Genomic DNA, 20,099 nt, shown 5'->3' with positions numbered 1-20,099 from the left:
ATATTTTTTAAAATACAATTTCAAACATGCCCAATCAAACAGTAATTAAAAGGCAAGAAAAAAGTTGATTATAACGTAATTCTTACAACTCAATAAGAAGCATTTAATTTCTATTTCTTAAAATTTGTATGTATATGTTTTAATTACTCTCTCCATCAAGCCCATATTCTTTTCCAATTTATTTTGTCTTCGAAAAACAAGGTGGGAAGAAGAAAGCAAGTAGAAAATTTGATTAGGAGTGAACTTATTTTTGAAAAAAAAAAAAAACACTACAGGATGATCCAGGCTAGTCAATGAAACTACCTGTTATATATAATTTTCTAGGAATTGGTAAATTAGTTTTATAAATTAGCAGACTAAGCTACAGAAAAGGAAAAACATGGCTTCGAAGGTAGGTGGAACCATCCCTCCTCGCTCCATGCAATCTCAAGAACCAACTGGAGATTATAAAGCCGCCTTCATATCTGGGTGTGCTTTGAAAAACCATAGGTGGAGATAATATTCCTTTAGATTTCAACATTTATACAAGAATAAATGCTCTGAATGATCATTGCATAGAATTTTGGGCATATGACTAAAACACTGAACGTTTTTTACTGGGCAACCTTCTCTTGTTTTACTGGATGAAGAACAAGGCTGCTTTTGCTGACTGCATGGCCCTCCTTGTCGATAGGGTGGGCCGTCAAATTCATCAGAGGTAGGGCAAAAAGTGCAAAGCTGTGGAACCACCAGGGCAAATTTGATGAAGATAAAAGTTCAAACTTAGCGGATGATACCGGGTCATAGTTAGCTTTGCTTTCTTCTCACGATTATTAAAGTTGTTTTTTAAATATTGTTTTTTAAACACGAAAATAATTATTTTTTCGCATATTTTGCTCTCGTCAACATCCTATCATGTCATCGTAGAACATATATCTTGAAAAAAGGCTTGTTATACAAACACTTGGATCTCGATCTTTAATCTAAGATCTTACAAAATCAGTAATCAAGTTTAGTAGCATCCATTTTGGAATTCAACACATACATGAACTGTGGCTCGTGACTAGTTGGCCCTTGCTTGATGCTGACATTGCATGATTTATAATTAATTGTATAAAATTTGACCAAACCATGTCATTGTCTACGCAACATCTACATGATCCTTTTTGGCAGGATAATCCTTCCTCCTTGAGATTAATTCATTTTTAAATATAAGCACAATACCCGATTAACATCATCCATAATCCCTCGCTTAAGATTAATTTTTATGGATTAATTGAAACTAAGTCTCTGCCCATCAAATCTTCAAAAAACGATTCATCATGATGAAGGGAGCAAGTTCAACTGCTAACAAACAAGGCTAGGCGTTGGAGAGTAGCTAGCTAGCTAGCAATTAGAGAAGAGTTTACCTTAACAATCCATTTGAAAGTGAGACCAAGTAAAAGGTTGTTTTCATTCCATGCATCAATGAACAGATCCCATTTGCGTCCTTTTCTCATGCTCGTATTTCTTCTCCCTTATCCCTCCCGCTCGCTGTCGAAAATACACAAAAGAAAAGGTAAGCGTTTGGCCCCATACACGACCAGATATGGAACAGAGCGATAAGACAAGCAGTTCGATACATGTTGTAGTGTCCTGTCAAGGGATTTGAAGGCATCGGAGGGGAGTGATGATTTGTGCTGGGCCCTCAAGAGAAGAAGCAAAGTTGGATAAGAACAGCCAATTGTTTAGGGTTTCTGCTAAAACAGTGAAATAAAAAATTATTTGAATAGTATCCACTGGTCTAGTATAGACAGACAGGTACTAACTACCTCGCAACAGTGAGTCAGCTGATTCATGAGCTGAGCACACTTGTTTAATCCAATCCACATCTCAGTTTTCGGATAGATATAACTTAATGGACGGCGCAAGAAACTCGAGACAGCATGGGTTCTGCTTGTGTTTGAGTCTTCCTATGAAATCCACCTTTTCTGCGTCTTCCTTCTCCTTTTGTTTTTTCTTTTGTGCTTGTCTCTTTTCTACTTCGGCATTGGTACAAATTCTGCACTGAGCACTGAAATTAAAAAAAAAAAAGGAATGATAACACTGTTTCAGTTATTGTGATGCTATATTCAGTGTCCTTGTGGACTGGAAAAATGATGTTGGGTTTGGGTCTTGCCACTGTTTTTTTTTATTTAATAAAAGTTATTTATTTTACTTACTTTTATTTTTATTTTATTATTTTATGTTTATATTCACAAAGTTTTAATATTGATAAACACAGTTATAGCATTAAAATTCAACTTGATAAATCAATTAAAAACTTAAGTTAAATTTTAAAAAAATATACAGAAATATCAAATACATGATGGGCTGGCTGTCCCAACAATCCAACTAAAAACTCAATCATAATTTGTTTATTTTTTGTTTTTATTAAAATAATATTATTTTAATTTATAAAAAATAAAAAAAAATAACTTGGATGATCCGGTCAAAATCTAAAAGCCAGATGTTGGACGAAGCTAGATTTCAAAAAAATGATAACATATAAAAAAAAAATTGGATACTTTTAGAAATGAACAATATGTGTATTTTTGTTTTAAGAAGGATTCGAAGGCACAATTTGCATTTATCCACTCAATCCAATCCTAAAATTTAAAGAAACGGTGTCGCATGAAGAAAACACAAGGGAAGTACTGTTTTTGGTATTTATAAAAAATAAGCTAATTAAAATGATATTAATTGTTTAAAGGTACAGATATTTGGCAATTGCAGCACAACTGTACGTGTATACGTTATCTATACATTCACTCTGTATCATATCGTGGATACATATACTACACGTGTACTTAATAATTGCGAGTACATAAATCCCTTTTATCCTTAAAAAAACAAAAAACATTTTATCTTTATCTCTTTCAGTTTCTAATTTATGGAATTCCATATCGCCGTTCGAAAGGGTTCGTCTGCTGCACGAGGCCAAGCGCCGCCTGATCACCAGCAATTAATACCATCTCATCCTTTCTTGATTTGATGTCCGAACAATATCTAATACACCGTTTGGAATTAAGGTTAAATCTTTTTAAAATATATTTTTTATTTTAAATTATTTTTTAATATTTTTACATCAATTTAATGTACTAATATCATATATATATATATATATATATTATTTTGATATATTTTTAAATAAAAACACTTTGAAAAATAACACTAAAATTTTTATTTTTTCAAAAAACTATTTAAATTTATAAATTATTTTCACATTAAGTTTCATATTCTCACAAAATACACTTAATAATTTTTTTTAATAATTTTTTTTATTGTTCATACTTGAGGTTCATGCATGACTAAAATTAATTATAATTTGGTAAAGAGTTGCATTTAAAACTTTCATTATTCACGCACTAGAGGTTTTTTTATTTAATTTGAGGATAAAATAAATATTTAAATAACTCGAGTGATAAACCTTTGTATTCAAATAAATTTAATATATTCTCATGAATGGGATTTAAATTCTAAATTTAAAAAATAAAAATAAAAATAAAAAGCCTTTTTAACCATTAAACGAATCATACTATATTTACATCATTTTACAAGATAGGAGTAAAATCACTTTAATGAGAAGGAAATAAAAAGATTACAAGTCATATCTTTGTACATTATATTATTTTTCTTGGTTAAAGAAAGGTAGACCGTAATTATGAGACAAGACCGATTTGATAGAGTGGTATTTATGTAAATCAAAGAAAAGACGAGGGTCCTGTATTGAAGAGCAACGTCAACACGAAATAGATAGTTTTTTTCCTCCCATCTTGCTACATTATTATTCAGTCGTGTACCAGAACCAGAAATGGCAATACAGACTTGAATTTGAAGTTTTTGAACGATTAGAAGCAACCGGCGTTACGAACAAAATTTGACCTCTCAAATGGCAACACTCTCTCATTCAGACCTATAAATGCATCAAGAGACACTCGTTACCAAACAAAGCAGAAGAAGCAGAGGAGACCAAGGAGACGAAGGAAGAAGACATATTATCTCTTCTGGTTTCACGCCTCTCTTTGATCCTTCAATCCATCAAAAACAACGACAAATCCAAAGGAAAACGCAATCTCAATCAAACCCACAAAACCAACCTCTTCTTCAAATCCAAATCCCAACACCAACATCACCAAACCCACCACTATTGACCCACCAACCTTACTTTCAATCTTACCATGAACAAGAACAAACCTTGTTCAGTAATCCTTCAGCAACACAACAACCCCTTATATCAACACCCCATAAGAGGCTAACAATTATGGCTCAATCACCACCTGCTTCTACCTCTCACTCCCCTACACTCACCTCTCTCCATGGCAACCCTAGCCAGTCAAATTTTCATAAAAAAACAATCTGGAACGCTATTACCATCCCACTGACTGCTAAATTATCTATCAAGACTCTAGCTCACAAAGTCCTTCTCCATTCCAGCCATGCTCGTCTGCTTTGTGTACATTTGACGGTTTTGATTCTTATTGTTTTGCCTTCTTTTTACTTCTTTCTATCAAATCATCGTCGCTTGTTTATCATAAATTTGCTTTTCATTCTTGCTTTCTCAATTACCCTTTTAGCATGTCTCAATCTTGTGCTTCCTCGCTTGCCTTCTCTTCGTTTACTTGTAGCTCGTTCATTGCCAAATAAATTCAAGCCAACACCTTTACCTACAAAGGCGACGAAACCTGTGGTTTGGTCAATTGGGTCTAAGCCAAAAATACAAAACAAGCCATATTCAGGGTCATGGGTTCAGAGTTATAGTAATGGTGATGTTTATGAGGGTGAATTTCATAAAGGGAAGTGTTCAGGGAGTGGGGTTTACTACTATTATATGAGTGGGAGATATGAGGGTGATTGGGTAGATGAGAAGTATGATGGCTATGGAGTTGAAACATGGGCTAAAGGGAGCAGATATAGAGGGCAGTATAGGCAGGGTTTAAGACATGGAATCGGGGTTTATAGGTTTTATACAGGTGATGTTTATGCTGGTGAGTGGTGTAATGGGCAGTGTCACGGGTGTGGTATTCATACTTGCGAGGATGGCAGCAAGTATATTGGGGAGTTCAAGTGGGGTGTCAAGCATGGTCTCGGTCATTACCATTTCAGGTAATTTTTTATCTTGAATCTTTGGATATCTTGATTTGATAGCTAACGTTGGATTGTAAAGTTTTATTCCCTTTGGTATGTTGTCACTCGTCTATGATTGAATTTAGCTGATTTAAATTGCATACATGCTGGGTGTTTATGTGGAATTTAACTTGAGCAAGCACATATTATCGGACTGTTGTGTTTTTGCTCTAGGTTATTTTTTTGTTTGATCATAGAGTTGTTCAGTTATGGAGTTTTTGGCCATTTGTTTTATTTTGCTGTTATAGAATTTTGATTCTGGCCCTAAACTCTCCTTTTGTTCTTCTTTGGGGTTGCTGCATCTCTGCTTTTGGTTTTCTTAGATGCCGAATCCTTAGGCACTAACAATTAGCTTGCTACATGTATAGGTGGGACTATAGGGGCTAATTAAGAGGATGTATCTCAATTTAGATGATTCCATTCTCAAAATCCATGGATGGACTGAAGGATAATTGAGGTTGAAAGAACTTGTTTTGTTCAGAGCTGCAGAAGTAGGATGTTAAAGAGTTAAATTCAAACAATAAAGTTTTCAGAGGCTAAACACTTGAATATGCGATTCAATTTAATTTCCAATTCACGGCCATATAATTCCTTTTTCTTGAATCCTATACTTTCCACAAAAATGATTATGAAATTCTAAAATGAAAAACAATTTAGTGTAATGCCTTGATGTGTAACATTTTCCTATTGTTTACAATTGAACCTACAGCCACCATTGTTGTATTGCATGAGAGCAATCACTGGTTTACATTTAAGAAATATAATAACCTGTTTTCTCTGCTCTTTTATTACACAGAAATGGGGATACATATTCTGGGGAATATTTTGCAGATAAGATGCATGGTTTTGGAGTCTATCAGTTTGGAAATGGACATCGGTATGAAGGAGCATGGCATGAGGGAAGGAGGCAAGGGCTTGGTATGTACACTTTCAGAAATGGAGAAACACAATCTGGTCACTGGCAAAATGGGATTCTTGATGTGTCCACTGTAGAGAATGGCAATCCTGAGTCTCCAAATGCTATTAGTCATCCTAAAGTTGTTAATGCTGTCCAGGTAAACACATGTTTTGCCTTTTGTTCAAGGATGCTTTGTTAAGATTCTCTAGATGAAACAAAAACCAAATTAACAAAAAATATTAAGTTTAGAGAATGTAGTGTTTGTAACTTGAGTTGGCATGTAGAATAAAATACTGGATACAATAAGCTGTATTTAAGTCTTGACATCTATGCAAGTTATAATAGGATTGACCATCAACAGTCAGCTGTTAATTTGGTCACTGTGATCCACGGACCGATAAGATTGCAGGTCATATGATATGGTGTTTGTGTATTGTACAAAACATGTAAACTATGGAATTCTCCAAGACTTGAACCCTGTGTGCAAGTTCTGCTTTTGATGAACCTTAATTAGTTCCCTTTTATGGCTTTTTTGGGTAGCAGGCTGCTTTTGGTTTTTCTTTAGAAAGTAACTTCCAAAGTTTGTTGTATAATTCAACTTGTTGGAAGTGTCCAAGGATAGTGCATTTACACCAGCTGCAAGCACTCAGTGAGTCACGAGCCATAACCTGAGAAGAATACTTTAAGAAATTAGATGCTCCTGGGGTATTGCTCCCACACTCACATAAAAATGGGACACGCAATGATAACTACTAACAGGTTCCACTTTTATTTGAGTTGAGGAGCATTGCATCAGGAGTACTTAATAATCTCTTGCATATTTAGAGTTCCTTGTGGCTTTTGATCTCATTCTACCTGACATTTTCTTCTTGGATGATGGGGCTTTTCTCTGAAGTCTGCCGAATACTGAACAATTTAGTTACATATTGATAAACTATATACTACCTGTATCTTTGAACGATTTACTTTTCTCTTTCTTACTTTTACTGTGATAAATACAGGAAGCAAAGCGAGCTGCTGCGAAAGCATGTGATGCGGCAAGGATAGAGGAGAGGGTGAACAAAACTATTGCACATGCTAACAAAGCAGCCAATGCTGCAAGAGTTGCAGCAGTTAAGGCCGTCCAAAGACAAATGCACCACCAGAACAGTGATGATGTAGCAACTCCTTTTGTTTAATCCTAAAGGGTTTGGGGCTTCTTCAGAATCATGCATCTGCTATGGGTTGAATACCACAGCATGACGTTCTGACGAGAACTGAAAAGGAACAAGGAAATGCTGCAAAACAACATTTTTGCTGCTACTTTTGCAGTTGCGTCAAATTTTGAGTGGGAATATTTTCAATCTTGTTTTAATGTATGATACAGGTGGTTGGTACCTGCTTGGAACCACATTTTAGTCACCGGAAGAGATGGCTGATTGAGGAGCAAGACGGGGACCCCCACTTCCTAATGGTCTCGATAGTTTGTATCTACGTTGGTAGAGGCTTATGAATGTTGTTGTTGTTGTTTATCATTTAATTTCCCGTTACGATAAAAAGTATTTGGTACCTACGTGGAACAACACTCAGTAAGTAGAGGCCATGACTGATTGAGGAGCAAGATGGATTCTACCTTTTCCTATTGGCCTCGATACTTTGTACATAGGTTGAGTGGGATGTTTAAGATTGAAGGTTGTGTAATAGGCTTACAAGTCAAGGATTGCAATACCATTGATCACGGGGTGTGCCTAAACCTTTCAACTTGTAAATGTAAGTGGTTGTATCTGTACTTTCTGCACGGAATGATGCAGCAGTATTATGAGTGGTTTATACGAGAAGTTGAAGCACTCACCTTCTCTGGAGAATTTGATCCATAATTTCTGTTGTATTTTATTTTATGCCAGTATATTTGCGTATCAAAAGTTAAATACGGGGAACCGAGGTGCTTTACTGGCTGAATTCTGTTTTTGGGGGTTGATATTTCATCCAGATTTTGCCCAGAAAATCATTAGAGATTTCTACTAGTTACTTGGGAAATGATTTCAATTTTCCACAAACTATTCGGTGTCTCATTTATCTCGAGAAGGATTTCATTTATCCAATCACCTTTAAGAACACAGCAAAGAAGCAAACCATATGTATATCTTGCAACAAAGCGTCCTTGCGGTTTTGGTCTGCACCGTTACAAGCTGCGGGTGAGTGGCAGCCGGCAGGCACTCTAAGCAGAAACGACCAAATAAAACTAGCTATTCAAACAATATTCTCCAGTTGCACTACCAGCGTAAAAAGCATCGAAATGCTCAAAATTGTGCCTCCAGCTTAAATAGCATTGAAATGCTTTAAAAAAACATCCCAACGCAAAATCGTAAAGGAGCTAAGCAGCCAAGTATGAGAGCAAGGGCAAAATGGATACGAACAGATTAATCAGAACGCAAAAATCTTAAAGCCAAAATCTTAACGGGATATATTCGAGTGCCTAACCAGCAAACAGAACCAGTCCATAAGGAGAATGGTGCAAATGGATAGAAAATCCTCAAAAACATTTTCCAAGCAGTCTGTATCTAAGACAATAATGCAGATACCCTAAAGACAATAGAGTGGATTCTTGACAGCAGCTCAGCTCTCAGTTTGCTCCCTCAGCCTGCGAATTGTGCTCCTCACTGTCACAGCACTGGCAGTGTTCAAAGTGTAGGCACCACCAGCTTTGACTTTCCCACAGTCCTTGCATCCCCAAATTCCAACAGCCTTCCTCTTCACAGCATACTGCAGATGTGGATGAGATTATAAGACAACCATCACCTAACACATGACAGAAGGAACAATATTCACGAATTCACGCACACAAACACAAAAACTGTCAGCCTGCGTATTAAACAGGATTGACATGGTTACAAACGGCTTACCTTCCCACAAAATTCACAGAAAAATTTGCTGTGCTGGCTAACCTCCATCTTTTTTATCTGCTTACGCAGACTGGCACCATAACGGGTACCTGCATCAAGAAACAAGTTTAAACATTAGAAATTTTCAGTCCAAGAACCTAAACTTTGAATCAAACATAAGATACAATGCCAAGGATCAGATTGTTCCTATGTAGTATGGAATTATGAGATACAATGCTAAGGATCAGATTCTTCCTATGCAGTATGGAATTATGAAAGCAATACCACGCGAGTGTACAAGTTAAAGCTTCTTGACTATAAATACAAGCTCAAACATGCAGTTTGTTGAATACAAATATATTTGGACGAATAATAGATTGTTTAAAGTGATGGATAGACACAGACCATATTTTCCAACAATCCCGGCCTTCTTAGTTCTCTTAGTCTGCAACCAAAATAAAAAGATGCACAATTTGAAACATTCATCTCTGAAAACCAAAGAATCAAATGCAAAATGCATTAATCCTTACAAGTGATTCCAAATCGTAGAATCAGAAACTTCTAAGCACCAACCAAGATCCCAAAAATATATGGTAGTTAAAAATCACTTGTAAGATCAGAAAAACTACAATTACAAGCACGTAAAAAAATCATAAAATTCAATCATCCCAAAAATTTCTGAATGTTTAAACTTACTAAACCAAGAAAATTAATTACAGTCCTCAAATCCCAACCATAAAACAATCTTTACAAAGACAAAAGAAGAAACCTGTTTTATTTTAAAACCGTTTCCATGGAAACAACGTAATGCATAAGAAAACTACACATGCAGAGACAGACAAAGTACCATGGTGGTCGCCTTGAAGGATCTCTGGGTTGTGGACTGGAAAGAAGCAGCAGCAGGAGCACCTGGAGGGTTTCTTTACTTCCGATTTATAAACCTTCTAGTTACAGAATGGGCTGAGAATTAAAATCCCATTTGGGCTCACATCCGTTTGTGTGGTGGGTTTTTTTTACCTCTTTTCTACCTTCAATTTTGGAAGGATGGGTCGGGACACAAATATTTGAATTTGAGGTAAATATTTTTTTCTAAAGAAAAACTAAGTGTTTTTTTTATTTAATAAACATTGGATTTATGATTTTAATTTTTTTTTAAATAATTTTAATATACTGATGTTAAAAATAAATAAAAAATTATTTTAATATATTTTTAATTTAAAAAATATTTTTAAAAACAGCATTACTAAATGCTGTTGGAAAGCATGGTGACTTTTATCTTTGAGTATCTTTTAAAAGTATATTTATTTTATAAAAATATTAAATTGATATTTTTTTATGTTTTTAATATTTTAGTTTTAAAAATAAAAGAAATTATTTGATATATTTTTAAATAAAAAATATTTTTAAAAATATATCGAATCACAGTATCAAAAATGCAATTAATTAATTTTGAAGTGTATGTTTGTTTTTGTGGTATAACGGTATTTTTAATTTTTATCATTTTAATATATTAATATTAAAAAAATATTAAAAAAAAAAAACAATAAATAAATTGAAAGCCGTGTCTCCTTGCTTTCACCCATAATTGCCATGTCCTTCTGTAGCCGATAGGCTTCCCATTGGACATGCTGTTACACAACACTTACGTAATTTGCAAATAAAAATCAGGTATTCAAATAATAGACACTGAAAAGCAGGCCTTCTCTTCTATTTAACATGGACCAGCTAAATGTTGGCCCATTAACCCAAAGCGAGGCCTACTTTTAACCTATTATGAGGCCCATCAGTCTTGGTGGATAATGGATTGCACAATAAAATCAGCACAACTCTTAGATTTCTTTATAATTTTGATTTTAATTTTAATGGGAAACCTAAGATGGCCAATCACCGAAAAGCCGATAAAACCGTTACGTTCGTCAGGTCCAAGTAACGAGTGGGTTAGGCCAGCCCATGTCGTTTCATTCTCTCAAAGTCAACGTTAGAGGCAAACCCGTTAGCGTTTGCCGTTGACAAGAAAACAACGTGATAATAATAGTATAAAAAAAAAAACCCTTAAAACAACAACAAAATAAGTAACGGCACAGAGACAAAACTAAAAAAGAAATACAGAGACTGTCTGTGTTGAGGTTTCTGAGAGAAACTGTGAAACCTTCGATCTTGGTCTCCTTGTCGATTTCATTATCTACATTCTGACTAGGATTCCAAATTCCACGAATTTGAATTTTTATCCTTTTTTTCAATTCAATTCAAGATTCGTAGCTCACACAATTTAGCTACCAATTGCAATCACAGGCATTTGTGTAAATAGATTCGAGATTCATTTCAATTTTTGAGTGCGGCATTGTATTGTTTCAGAGAGATTATTCTGCATTTGTAAATACTATCGGATTTGATTGGATTTCGAGCTCATTTTCGTCATTCGAGCTTGATTCTTGAATCATTCTTTGCATGTCTATTGGGAATTATTGAATTATAGGCAGAGATGGATCCTTTATCGTCCGTCAGTGAAGAGCTAGCGGAGATCAATGGGCAGGTCGCCGATCTTTTTCGAGCTTTATCGTAAGATTTTATCTTAACTTCTTTTTCTTTGTTCCGTTACGGTATCATCCATTTTTAATGTAATTGGATTTGTGGAAGATTGTTTATTTGATTAAAGTTTTAGGTTTTATTTACATTGCGATTTCTTGATCATCTAGCTTTAGTTTTTGAAATTATCAAGTTAATGAATGCTGAAATATAAGATTTGCATGTTCGTCAATGAATTATTTGGCATTCGAAGCTGGAGATTTATTTGATTTGTTTATGAGTTAATTTTGTTGGTTTATTGACGTTGATTTTATGGAAAATTGGCAAGCCATAGGTCGTTATTGGTGGGCTAGCATGAATTGGATAGTTAAATGCAATGCGTGTTTGTGTTGTTGTTGCAGAAAGGGATTCCAGAATTTGGAGAAGATTAAGGATGTCAATAGACAGAGTAGGCAGTTGGAAGAACTTACGGGGAAGATGCGGGAGTGTAAGAGGTATTCAGAAATTGAACCTCCTCTCTTTTTTCAAATGCATGTATTAGTGTGCATTTAACAGCTCAGCGTTGGCTGAATACACTTTCAAATTCATTATTGAATGAATACAGTATGTGGCTGGGAAAAAAAACACTTACTCAGTGCAAAACATTTACTTTATGGATGACCAATGGTGAAAAGTATATTTTATTTTCTTTGTTTATTATGAAACATTCACGCTCTGTTTCGTGGAAAAAGAAAACAATGTTTTACACAGGGCTGTTATTACATCAGTTGTACTATATGTTTTCCTGGATTCTGTGAGAATTAGATGGTAAATTTAAGGGGTCTGGGAGTCTCTGACCAACTATAGAATTTTATTTACTGGTATTCCTTTTCTCAGGGTTCCTATCCATATATCTTCAACCTTTTTCTATGCTGAAACTTGAATTCTTTTATAGTCAACTCCATTTCTGTTATCATAGTTTCACATTATAGGATGAATATTAAGCTCATAGATAAAGCAATGATTGTAAACCCTCTGGACTGAGTTTCTAAGACGTTGATATGTTTGGGAATCTTAAAGTCTATAGATCAAGTATCCACAACCTGGACATCTCATACAATACAGTCAGGTTAATAGGAGATATACTGCTGACACTGTAATTTTACTTTTTTTTATCTGTTCTCTTTCATTCATATTCAATTAGTATTAGAATTAGAATCATAATAATGTCCTCCTGTTTTCCAGGCTTATCAAAGAGTTTGACAAAGAAGTGAAGGATGTGGAGAGTAGAAATGATCTAGACACCAACAAAATGTTGAATGAGAAAAAGCAATCAATGGTGGGCTTTTGATTTATCAAGAGCTTGATGCTCTATGTTATTGCATAATTTTTTTTTGTGTCCCTCTGCATGTCTAATGTTTTCTGAGTTTCGTTGTCATTACTATGCAGGTCAAAGAGTTGAATTCATATGTTGCTCTGAAAAAGCAGTAAGTTGATTATCTTTATAGAAGTTTCCATCTATGTTTGTGGCACCAAGAGGTAGTGCCATGAACAAAAAATGAACTTGTTCTTACTGTTAAGAGGATCTAATTGGATGAACTGATGTCTTCTTTTCTTCTTGAGGTGAAGTAGGCGATGACATGTCCTTTCTTCAGTTATAGGATTATGATTTTTTTCCATGTTTCATCACTAGCTCAATTTCACTTTCTGGAGTTCGTATTTTCATTTTCAGTCATCAGAAAAATCTTTGTAATTTATTTTTTTAAAAAAAAACTTTACTAGGAATTTATCTGTTTGGTTAACATTTCTATCATACTTGACACCCCCTTAATCTGTAAAAGAAAAATGAAAAAGTTGAAATATGTTGATGCTTGTGGTAATTTGGCATCATCATTTTGCATAATAAATAATGCCTTCTCTTTGTTGTTGTGAGTGCATATTTGTGTTTTTTCCTTGCACACATTTCTTTTACAATCTTCAAATCTGATTGTGAGTTCATTTCAACAAGTTCAGTTTTGGTCCACAAGTGTTCTCCATGGTAGGCTGACGGCTTGTTTTTCTGGTAGCTTCACATTTGGTGAATTCACTTAATAACTATCCGCAAAATGGAAAATCATGGGATTTTGTATCAGAATGTTGAAGGGTTCTTGGAAGGATAGAACCTATACATAATGCTTTGCATTTTTCTGAATAAAATATGTTGGTAATTTGTCCTGTTACTGATTTTGTTATCCATGCAAGGATGCTTCTGTTTCCATAACATATCATATTTATTTTTATCACATGTTGTTAATTATTTTACATGTTGCCTATAATGATTAACAACTGTTTAATAATCTGTCGCCATGCTTCTTATCCTTTGTGTTCCCTGTTTCAACATTGTTGTGTGGTGATACAGATACGCTACAAATCTTGAAAACAACAAGAGAGTTGATCTCTTTGACGGGCCTAATGAAGAGTTACATGACAACAATGTGCTGCTAGCTTCGTGTAAGTTATGACCTTTTCTGTTGTATATGAATCTGTTCATTGATATACAAAGGTTTTAATTGCTAAAAAATTAAGTTTTGAATTTAGGTTTTAGAAATTGTGTGATTAGCATAAATTTTTATGTTAATATTATCGTCAAGCTCTGGCAGTAAATATGCAAGCATGCACAAACACACATGCTCACTCACCGATTCAACTGAAACAATCTTAGGTACAGAAATACCACCACTTATTTTTGGTCAACTTGTTCCGTGGAAGCAAGTCAAAATGTACATGTGCTCTTGATCCATCACTAGAACTGCTTATAGAAGCCTTTGTAGACAAGGGGTGTGAGTTCTTTGTATGGAGAGAGAGAGAGAGAGGCAGTGTTGCATACAAGTAACCAACCCTATTTGGAGGTGTTTCGAAGTATGGAAGCGTGGAAGGTTTTGAAGATAGAATTTGGGAGAGATAATGAGAGCAACGCTATTTACAAGATTCCCCTAATCATGAAAATAAGCTCCGTATTTATAGCAGAAATTGGTAGATTGTTGATAATGAAAGGTGAATTAATGATAAGATGATAATCGCCTTGGTTTTTAATAAAGGGGTTGACAAAGATCACATGTTATCGATGACATATGGTTGAGTTTTGGGCTTCCTTAAGCAAGATTATCAGTGGGCTAATGAGCCTTGGTCATCACCCACCAATGGTACCAATCCAGTACTCCCTAAAACATCCCAAAAATGCTAGGCCCAATCAAAGATCCTGCCACAAATCCATTAATTGGGCCTATTATTAGCCTGTAATGGATCTGGGTCAGATGTCCAATATTTAAAAATATTCATTTATCTACAGCCTCCAAATTGTTACCACTTCATCTAGCAATCCTGATTCCTTTTACTTTGAGTTAGATGTTGTAGCGTTGATGTCTTATTATTTGCATGAGTAGAGCTGCTTGGGAATGTGAAGTCATAGGTGAGCTAAGAAGGTGGAAATGGACCACTAAGAGGATCCATGGAGGGATAAGTGTCCCGTGCACTCTTTCCCCACTCTCTTTGTTTCTTCTCTTTCTAAGAGATGCCATCCGTCAAAACCAAGGGTGTCATATTCAACAGTGAAACCTAGCATGCCGTTCACCAAGGTGTAGTTCTTGTTTCAGTATTTGAAGGTGCAGTGCTTTCACTGCAATGCCTGATAAAAGTGGAGACATACACCGCACATGTTATCATATTGAGTAGATGAATATTAACTCCCACCTTGTCTTTAACTAGTGAGGGTAGGGTTAAGTTTTCCTTTGTTTTTTTTTTTTTACTAATGTAAAGCAGGGTCAAGTTGGATCCATCTTTGCTAGTACCATGATAACGGTTGTGCTTCCTACATTAACCTTTTGTAGTGCATCCATCCGCTCTCCATTGCGATAGAATTGCATTAACTATCATTCATTTGGTTTTAGCCTTTTGTGGGTATAATGTTGAACTGGATTGGATGTCCTTGAGTTTCACATGTTTTAAGCATGCCATTCTTAAGTTTGTCCACTCCAAGCGTGAGATTTTCTATTAATTGATGACTTGCCCTAAATAGTTATCAACAAATCATTGGATCCTTTTTGAAAAGGATCTTAGAAAATCTATTTTACTTGAAGAATGTGTATGATAAAAATGGTGACTAGTTTTAGATGGGAGAGTCCCAGGTAAAATGTGACAGATGATATAGCAGAAGGTTGTGAATAAATTTGGTACTCTTCTTGGAGATGTGCAAACTAATTGAATTTGACAGTTATGAATTTCTGATTTGCTTCAGGATTTGACAGTGAAGTTTTTTTGTACTTGAGAGATAAAAGGTAAAGGAAAGAAACTTCTAATGGCATGGTTAAAAAATGAGCTTGGAATTCACTATCTATAGTGTTTCTTATTACTTGTTTCACAAATAAAAACTCTTCTTCTCTCTGTGGTGCTTCAATATACCAATGCCTTCTGTTTCTTGATCTTGTCTTGCATTTGATACAGTTAACTATTGGTGTGTTTAAATGAATGGGATAATAGACAGTGTAATTTGACTTTTGTTGAACTGTATTTGAGATAAAATCTATACTATATTTGCAGCTATGACAAACCAACAAATAATGGATCATGGAAATCAGATGATGGATGAGACTGATCAGGCAATTGAGAGGGGAAAAAAGGTTGGTTTGTATCCATTTTCTGTGACATGCTATTTTTTTTTTTATCCTTTTGCAATCTATGCACTTTTCAATTCTAGCCTTTTTTGGTGAAGCTAACTTACCAGTTTAGATGCTTCAATTTCAAAATCATCTCCAAGATACCTCTCCTCTTTACATTTCCTGTTTGTCATAGTTTGATTGCTAACAAGAGTTTTTAATTGCATGCCATATAATTTTTCTTCGACTGGAAAGTTATAACCAATTCTCCTAGAGTACTGTGTTTCTTTCATTTTACTTTCAAGGTTTACTACAGAATCAGCATCCGGCCACAAAGCTTGGATGACAGTCCTACCTTTTAATGAGGATTGAAAGAAAAAGGAAAAAGCCTCAAACTCAAAGATAGATCTGTTCTCTCTTCTTCTTCCAATTGTAATAGGGGAACCTATAGAAGAGAAAATGCAGGGAGAACTGATTGATAAACACGTAGGAGTTTCCTTCCATTATCAATATGCTTAACACACAAGTGTTCAGTTAAAGCAGCCTGATTCCCATAAAGTCATAAACTGGTAGTCATCCAAGGCAGTGCAGAGTTGCTGCATCACATTCGGGTCATGTATCCATTGGCATAGGCTTCAAAATGAGAATGGTTAAGGAGTAGCCCTGGAAGAAAAAAGGGCTAATTAACAATCAGTAACTTGGTGGTAAAAATATAGGTCTTCTTCATATGGACAGTCAAGATAATGCGATCCCATTACTGAAATAACAGTGAAAGGAACAAAAAGCTTTGTTGCTTAAATCCTCAAACTTGATTTGGAATGGCAGGTGAAAGTGTGACTCAATTGATCAAGGATAGTATGTCATATAGGTCTTATAAATATGGATGATCTGAAAGGGAGCTAAGCGATTCAGTTACTGAAATCAAAAGGAGGAAAAAAAAAAGGGTAGCTTAGTTGCTTAGAAGCTCAAATTTTATTTGGAAGTGCATGCTCTCCTGAAACTTGTTGAATTACACTCAAACTCATTGATGTACCATTGCATAGAAGATATGCTACTGAAAATGCTTGCAAATCATGTACCTATTCAATGTTTCCTACTTGGAGCAATATTTACAAGATTAGAGTGGCATGCACCGTTTAATAGATATTCCGATTCACTGCAACACCTAACTCCTTGCCCACCTATCAGAATCTAAAGTTTTTCCAATGCCCCTCTGAGGCTTAATCCAGACTTCTTTTAACTTAGAAGCTCCAAACTTACTATTGCTCTTGAATAAGGTATATTCTAGTCATTTACCTCTCAGGATCTGTGATGGATTGCTTCCCTTATGATGAAGTTGGCTAAAGATTCTTTGCAGCGTTTATACTCCACCTACTATGAGCACCACCATCTATAGAGACATGAGAAGCCAGTGCAGAATTTGATAGTTTTGCAGTATAATACTTGGACATTCATAAGCTTTCCTCTTAACGTTTTAGTAAAATGAAAGCTCAAAACCTAATTTTCCTTGATTGGATCCTTGTAAAAGGCCAAAAAATATTGATTACCACACACCCCAACCCCAGAAAAAATAAGGAAATTGTAGAATGGTATCTCCTGTTTCCGAGTCTGACATTTGACGTTTGTATTTCTTTCTATTTTTATGCTAGGTTGTTCAAGACACCGTCAATGTTGGAAGAGAAACTGCAGAGGCTCTTAAGGCTCAGGTACATACTTTGACAGAATTTGAAAAATTAACATAATTTCAGTTTGTAATATCCTAGAGTTGACAGTTGCTTTTCCTTTCAAAAGAAAAGGAAAAGTAAAATCATTTTATCTTTCAATGGCCTGTAAACTAAGAACATTTTTTCTGTCCAGACTGAACAAATGAGTAGGATTGTTAATGAGCTCGACTCTATCCATTTCTCGATCAAGAAAGCTTCTAAAATGGTGAAGGAAATTGGTAGGCAGGTCATTTTCCAAAATATCCACTTTGTTTTCTTTCATTTACCAGGCCTAGTTGTAATGGGGTTTACTTACTTGAAAGTTTTTCCACCAGGTTGCAACTGACAAGTGCATTATGGCATTACTCTTCCTTGTTGTTATTGGAGTCATAGCAATCATTGTAGTGAAGGTATATCATACACTTGTTTTCTTTTAATTATCGTATTTCCTAATCAATGAAATCTTACTTTTGTTGCCTGTTTGTAAATCACGTTAAATCTCTGATTTCTTTTCTAATTCAAACAAAGCTTCATGGACATGCTCTAATTGTCTGTTGTTTGGTGTGGTGAGGTATCTTTTCCGCATAACATCTTTTGAAATTGAGCCTCCTAGTAATAAATTAAGCTTCCGTTGACCCTCTCATATTCACAGATCTGTAAGAGCTGAAAGAAATCTCAAAGAGTTTTTGCGTATAAATAGTCCACCTTTCAAATTGATGAAATCCCCCCCATGCATACTAGCTCAGCCCTACAGACCCCAAAATGTTGGGATCTTTACTGGGTAATGGCCCTTATAAGCTAGGTAGCACTTTGAGATTGCTGACAGTATCATATCAGCAATTCATGATGGAATTTTGCATTTTCTATTAGGGTTGAAGCATGTTCATGAGCAGTTGAGGTCTGCTTGAACAAGAAAAATCTAACCCCTAACCTTAGTTCAGCGCTTCAGCTAGAGCTTGCATAAATTGCATTTAAGGAGATCATTTGTTAAGTAATTTTCACCATTGCTCGAAGTTCAGTTATCTCACTTATTTGCTCTCACTTATTTGCGTGAGAAATCTCATGGATTATGGAAGCTGCAGAAGTTTCATTTTCAGCCATCACTTAAGAAAATATTGACACCTTACAATTAAGACCTGAATCCAAGTTCCTATTATTGTCTTTCAACCTCCATTAGTGCAGCAACTACTGGGCAGATACAAGAACTTCTACATGATCAAATTAAACTCTCATTGACATACACTATGAAGTTGGGTTTTTTGATTGGTTTATGCACTCTAATAATTTATTTTCAAATATTTTAGTTGGATCAGTAAATGCATTCAAGTTATTGTGGAAGAATGTCCCAAGTTGCATTAGAGTTCGACTTCATTGTCCCATGTTGTAATCGTGAAAGTGTCCTTTTTGTGAGAACCCGCTACTGTTTCACCAGATGAATGCTTATTACGCAACAAATCTCGTGTTTTTCTGAAGTTATTACTCTTCAAAATACTATTTGTCAAGTTGACTAGCTTGCTTGCATTATTTGTTCGTCTAGAGGTAATTTCTGCAAAATGTTCCTTATTTATCTTTGCCCTTGATTTTTCAGCTGGTAAACCCAAAAAACAAGGACATTCGGGATATTCCAGGTTTAGCCCCACCTGCACAGTCACGCAGATTGCTTTGGAATCCTAATTAAGAAACAAGTTAGAAATTGGGATTGTCAGGATCAATTGCAATCCAATCAATCTGGATACTGCCTAGCTTTTGTTGATGGTGGCAGCAGCCAGTGCTACAGAATTGATCCAGAGGAGTGTACCCAGTGTGTTTTCCAGAGGAGTTCATATCCTTAAATAGCAATCTCCGGAGAGTAATCTACTGAATAGCTTCAATCGGAAGATGTCTGCACAAATATCTTTGTTCACTGAGTGAAGGAAAATTTATCTTTACGCGAGAGGGGAACCTGTTTATATTTGAGATTGTAATGGTTCACAGATCTGTATAATCACCCTTGCATGATTGTAGTTTCATAAACCATCTGTCTCTGAGAGAGAGTTTGAACGTTTAAATCAAAATTAGGAAAAGTTTCCATCCCTTTGCTTTCCATGCATTGTTTGGTGGAATGGTTGAGTTTGATTTTGTGTTTTTTATTTAAAAATATATTTAAAAAAAATTAAATTTTTTTTATTAGTGATATTACCATATGCAAACGATCTAGAAATAAAATTCAAAATTTACTAAAATTCTGTGTAAACACAGCTACAAAACAGTCAATTCATCTTGCAGTCAGTATGAAATAGCATTGGATGCTTCCTGTGTATTGCTCCCAAGCACGAAAATGGATCTCATTGTGATAATTGTCTAAGCTTTTATGTGAATGGGAAAGGGAGTACCTAGT

General features: G+C 35.1%; 3 protein-coding genes across 5 annotated transcripts; 2 read left to right on the top strand and 1 right to left on the bottom strand.

Annotated features, from left to right (window-relative positions):
• Positions 1–3,752: 3,752 nt before the first annotated feature.
• On the top strand, positions 3,753–7,878 carry LOC105121640 (uncharacterized). The gene is made up of 3 exons (XM_011020370.1): positions 3,753–5,103; positions 5,921–6,179; positions 7,024–7,878. The coding sequence occupies exons 1-3, from the start codon at positions 3,920–3,922 to the stop codon at positions 7,198–7,200; spliced, it is 1,620 nt and encodes a 539-aa protein (XP_011018672.1). The 5' UTR covers positions 3,753–3,919; the 3' UTR covers positions 7,201–7,878.
• Positions 7,879–8,390: 512 nt separating this feature from the next.
• On the bottom strand, positions 8,391–9,840 carry LOC105121639 (60S ribosomal protein L37a). Its single transcript, XM_011020369.1, has 4 exons — positions 9,731–9,840; positions 9,289–9,328; positions 8,905–8,993; positions 8,391–8,764 (listed from the first exon to the last, which is right to left on the bottom strand). The coding sequence occupies exons 1-4, from the start codon at positions 9,731–9,733 to the stop codon at positions 8,618–8,620; spliced, it is 279 nt and encodes a 92-aa protein (XP_011018671.1). The 5' UTR covers positions 9,734–9,840; the 3' UTR covers positions 8,391–8,617.
• A 1,097-nt stretch (positions 9,841–10,937) lies between these two features.
• On the top strand, positions 10,938–19,735 carry LOC105121638 (novel plant SNARE 11-like). Of its 3 annotated transcripts, none has more exons than XR_841585.1 (10): positions 10,938–11,442; positions 11,811–11,903; positions 12,634–12,727; positions 12,838–12,875; positions 13,787–13,878; positions 15,964–16,043; positions 17,669–17,725; positions 17,877–17,961; positions 18,058–18,132; positions 19,311–19,327. XR_841585.1 is itself a non-coding variant. In XM_011020368.1 (10 exons), exons 1-10 carry the CDS (start codon positions 11,366–11,368, stop codon positions 18,290–18,292), a joined length of 747 nt encoding a protein of 248 aa, XP_011018670.1. In that variant the 5' UTR covers positions 10,939–11,365; the 3' UTR covers position 18,293. The 3 variants fall into 3 exon arrangements, 2 of the variants coding, with proteins under 2 accessions (XP_011018670.1, XP_011018669.1); XM_011020368.1 differs by lacking the exon at positions 19,311–19,327 and adding an exon at positions 18,245–18,293 and having other exon boundaries at positions 10,939–11,442; positions 17,877–17,969; XM_011020367.1 differs by having other exon boundaries at positions 10,940–11,442; positions 17,877–17,969; positions 19,311–19,735.
• The last annotated feature ends 364 nt before the right edge of the window (positions 19,736–20,099 follow it).

Source organism: Populus euphratica, unplaced genomic scaffold, assembly GCF_000495115.2.
Source record: "Populus euphratica unplaced genomic scaffold, PopEup_1.0 scaffold25.1, whole genome shotgun sequence".
In the NCBI taxonomy this organism is placed as follows: Eukaryota; Viridiplantae; Streptophyta; class Magnoliopsida; order Malpighiales; family Salicaceae; genus Populus; species Populus euphratica.
This window is presented reverse-complemented; position numbering and strand designations above follow the sequence as displayed.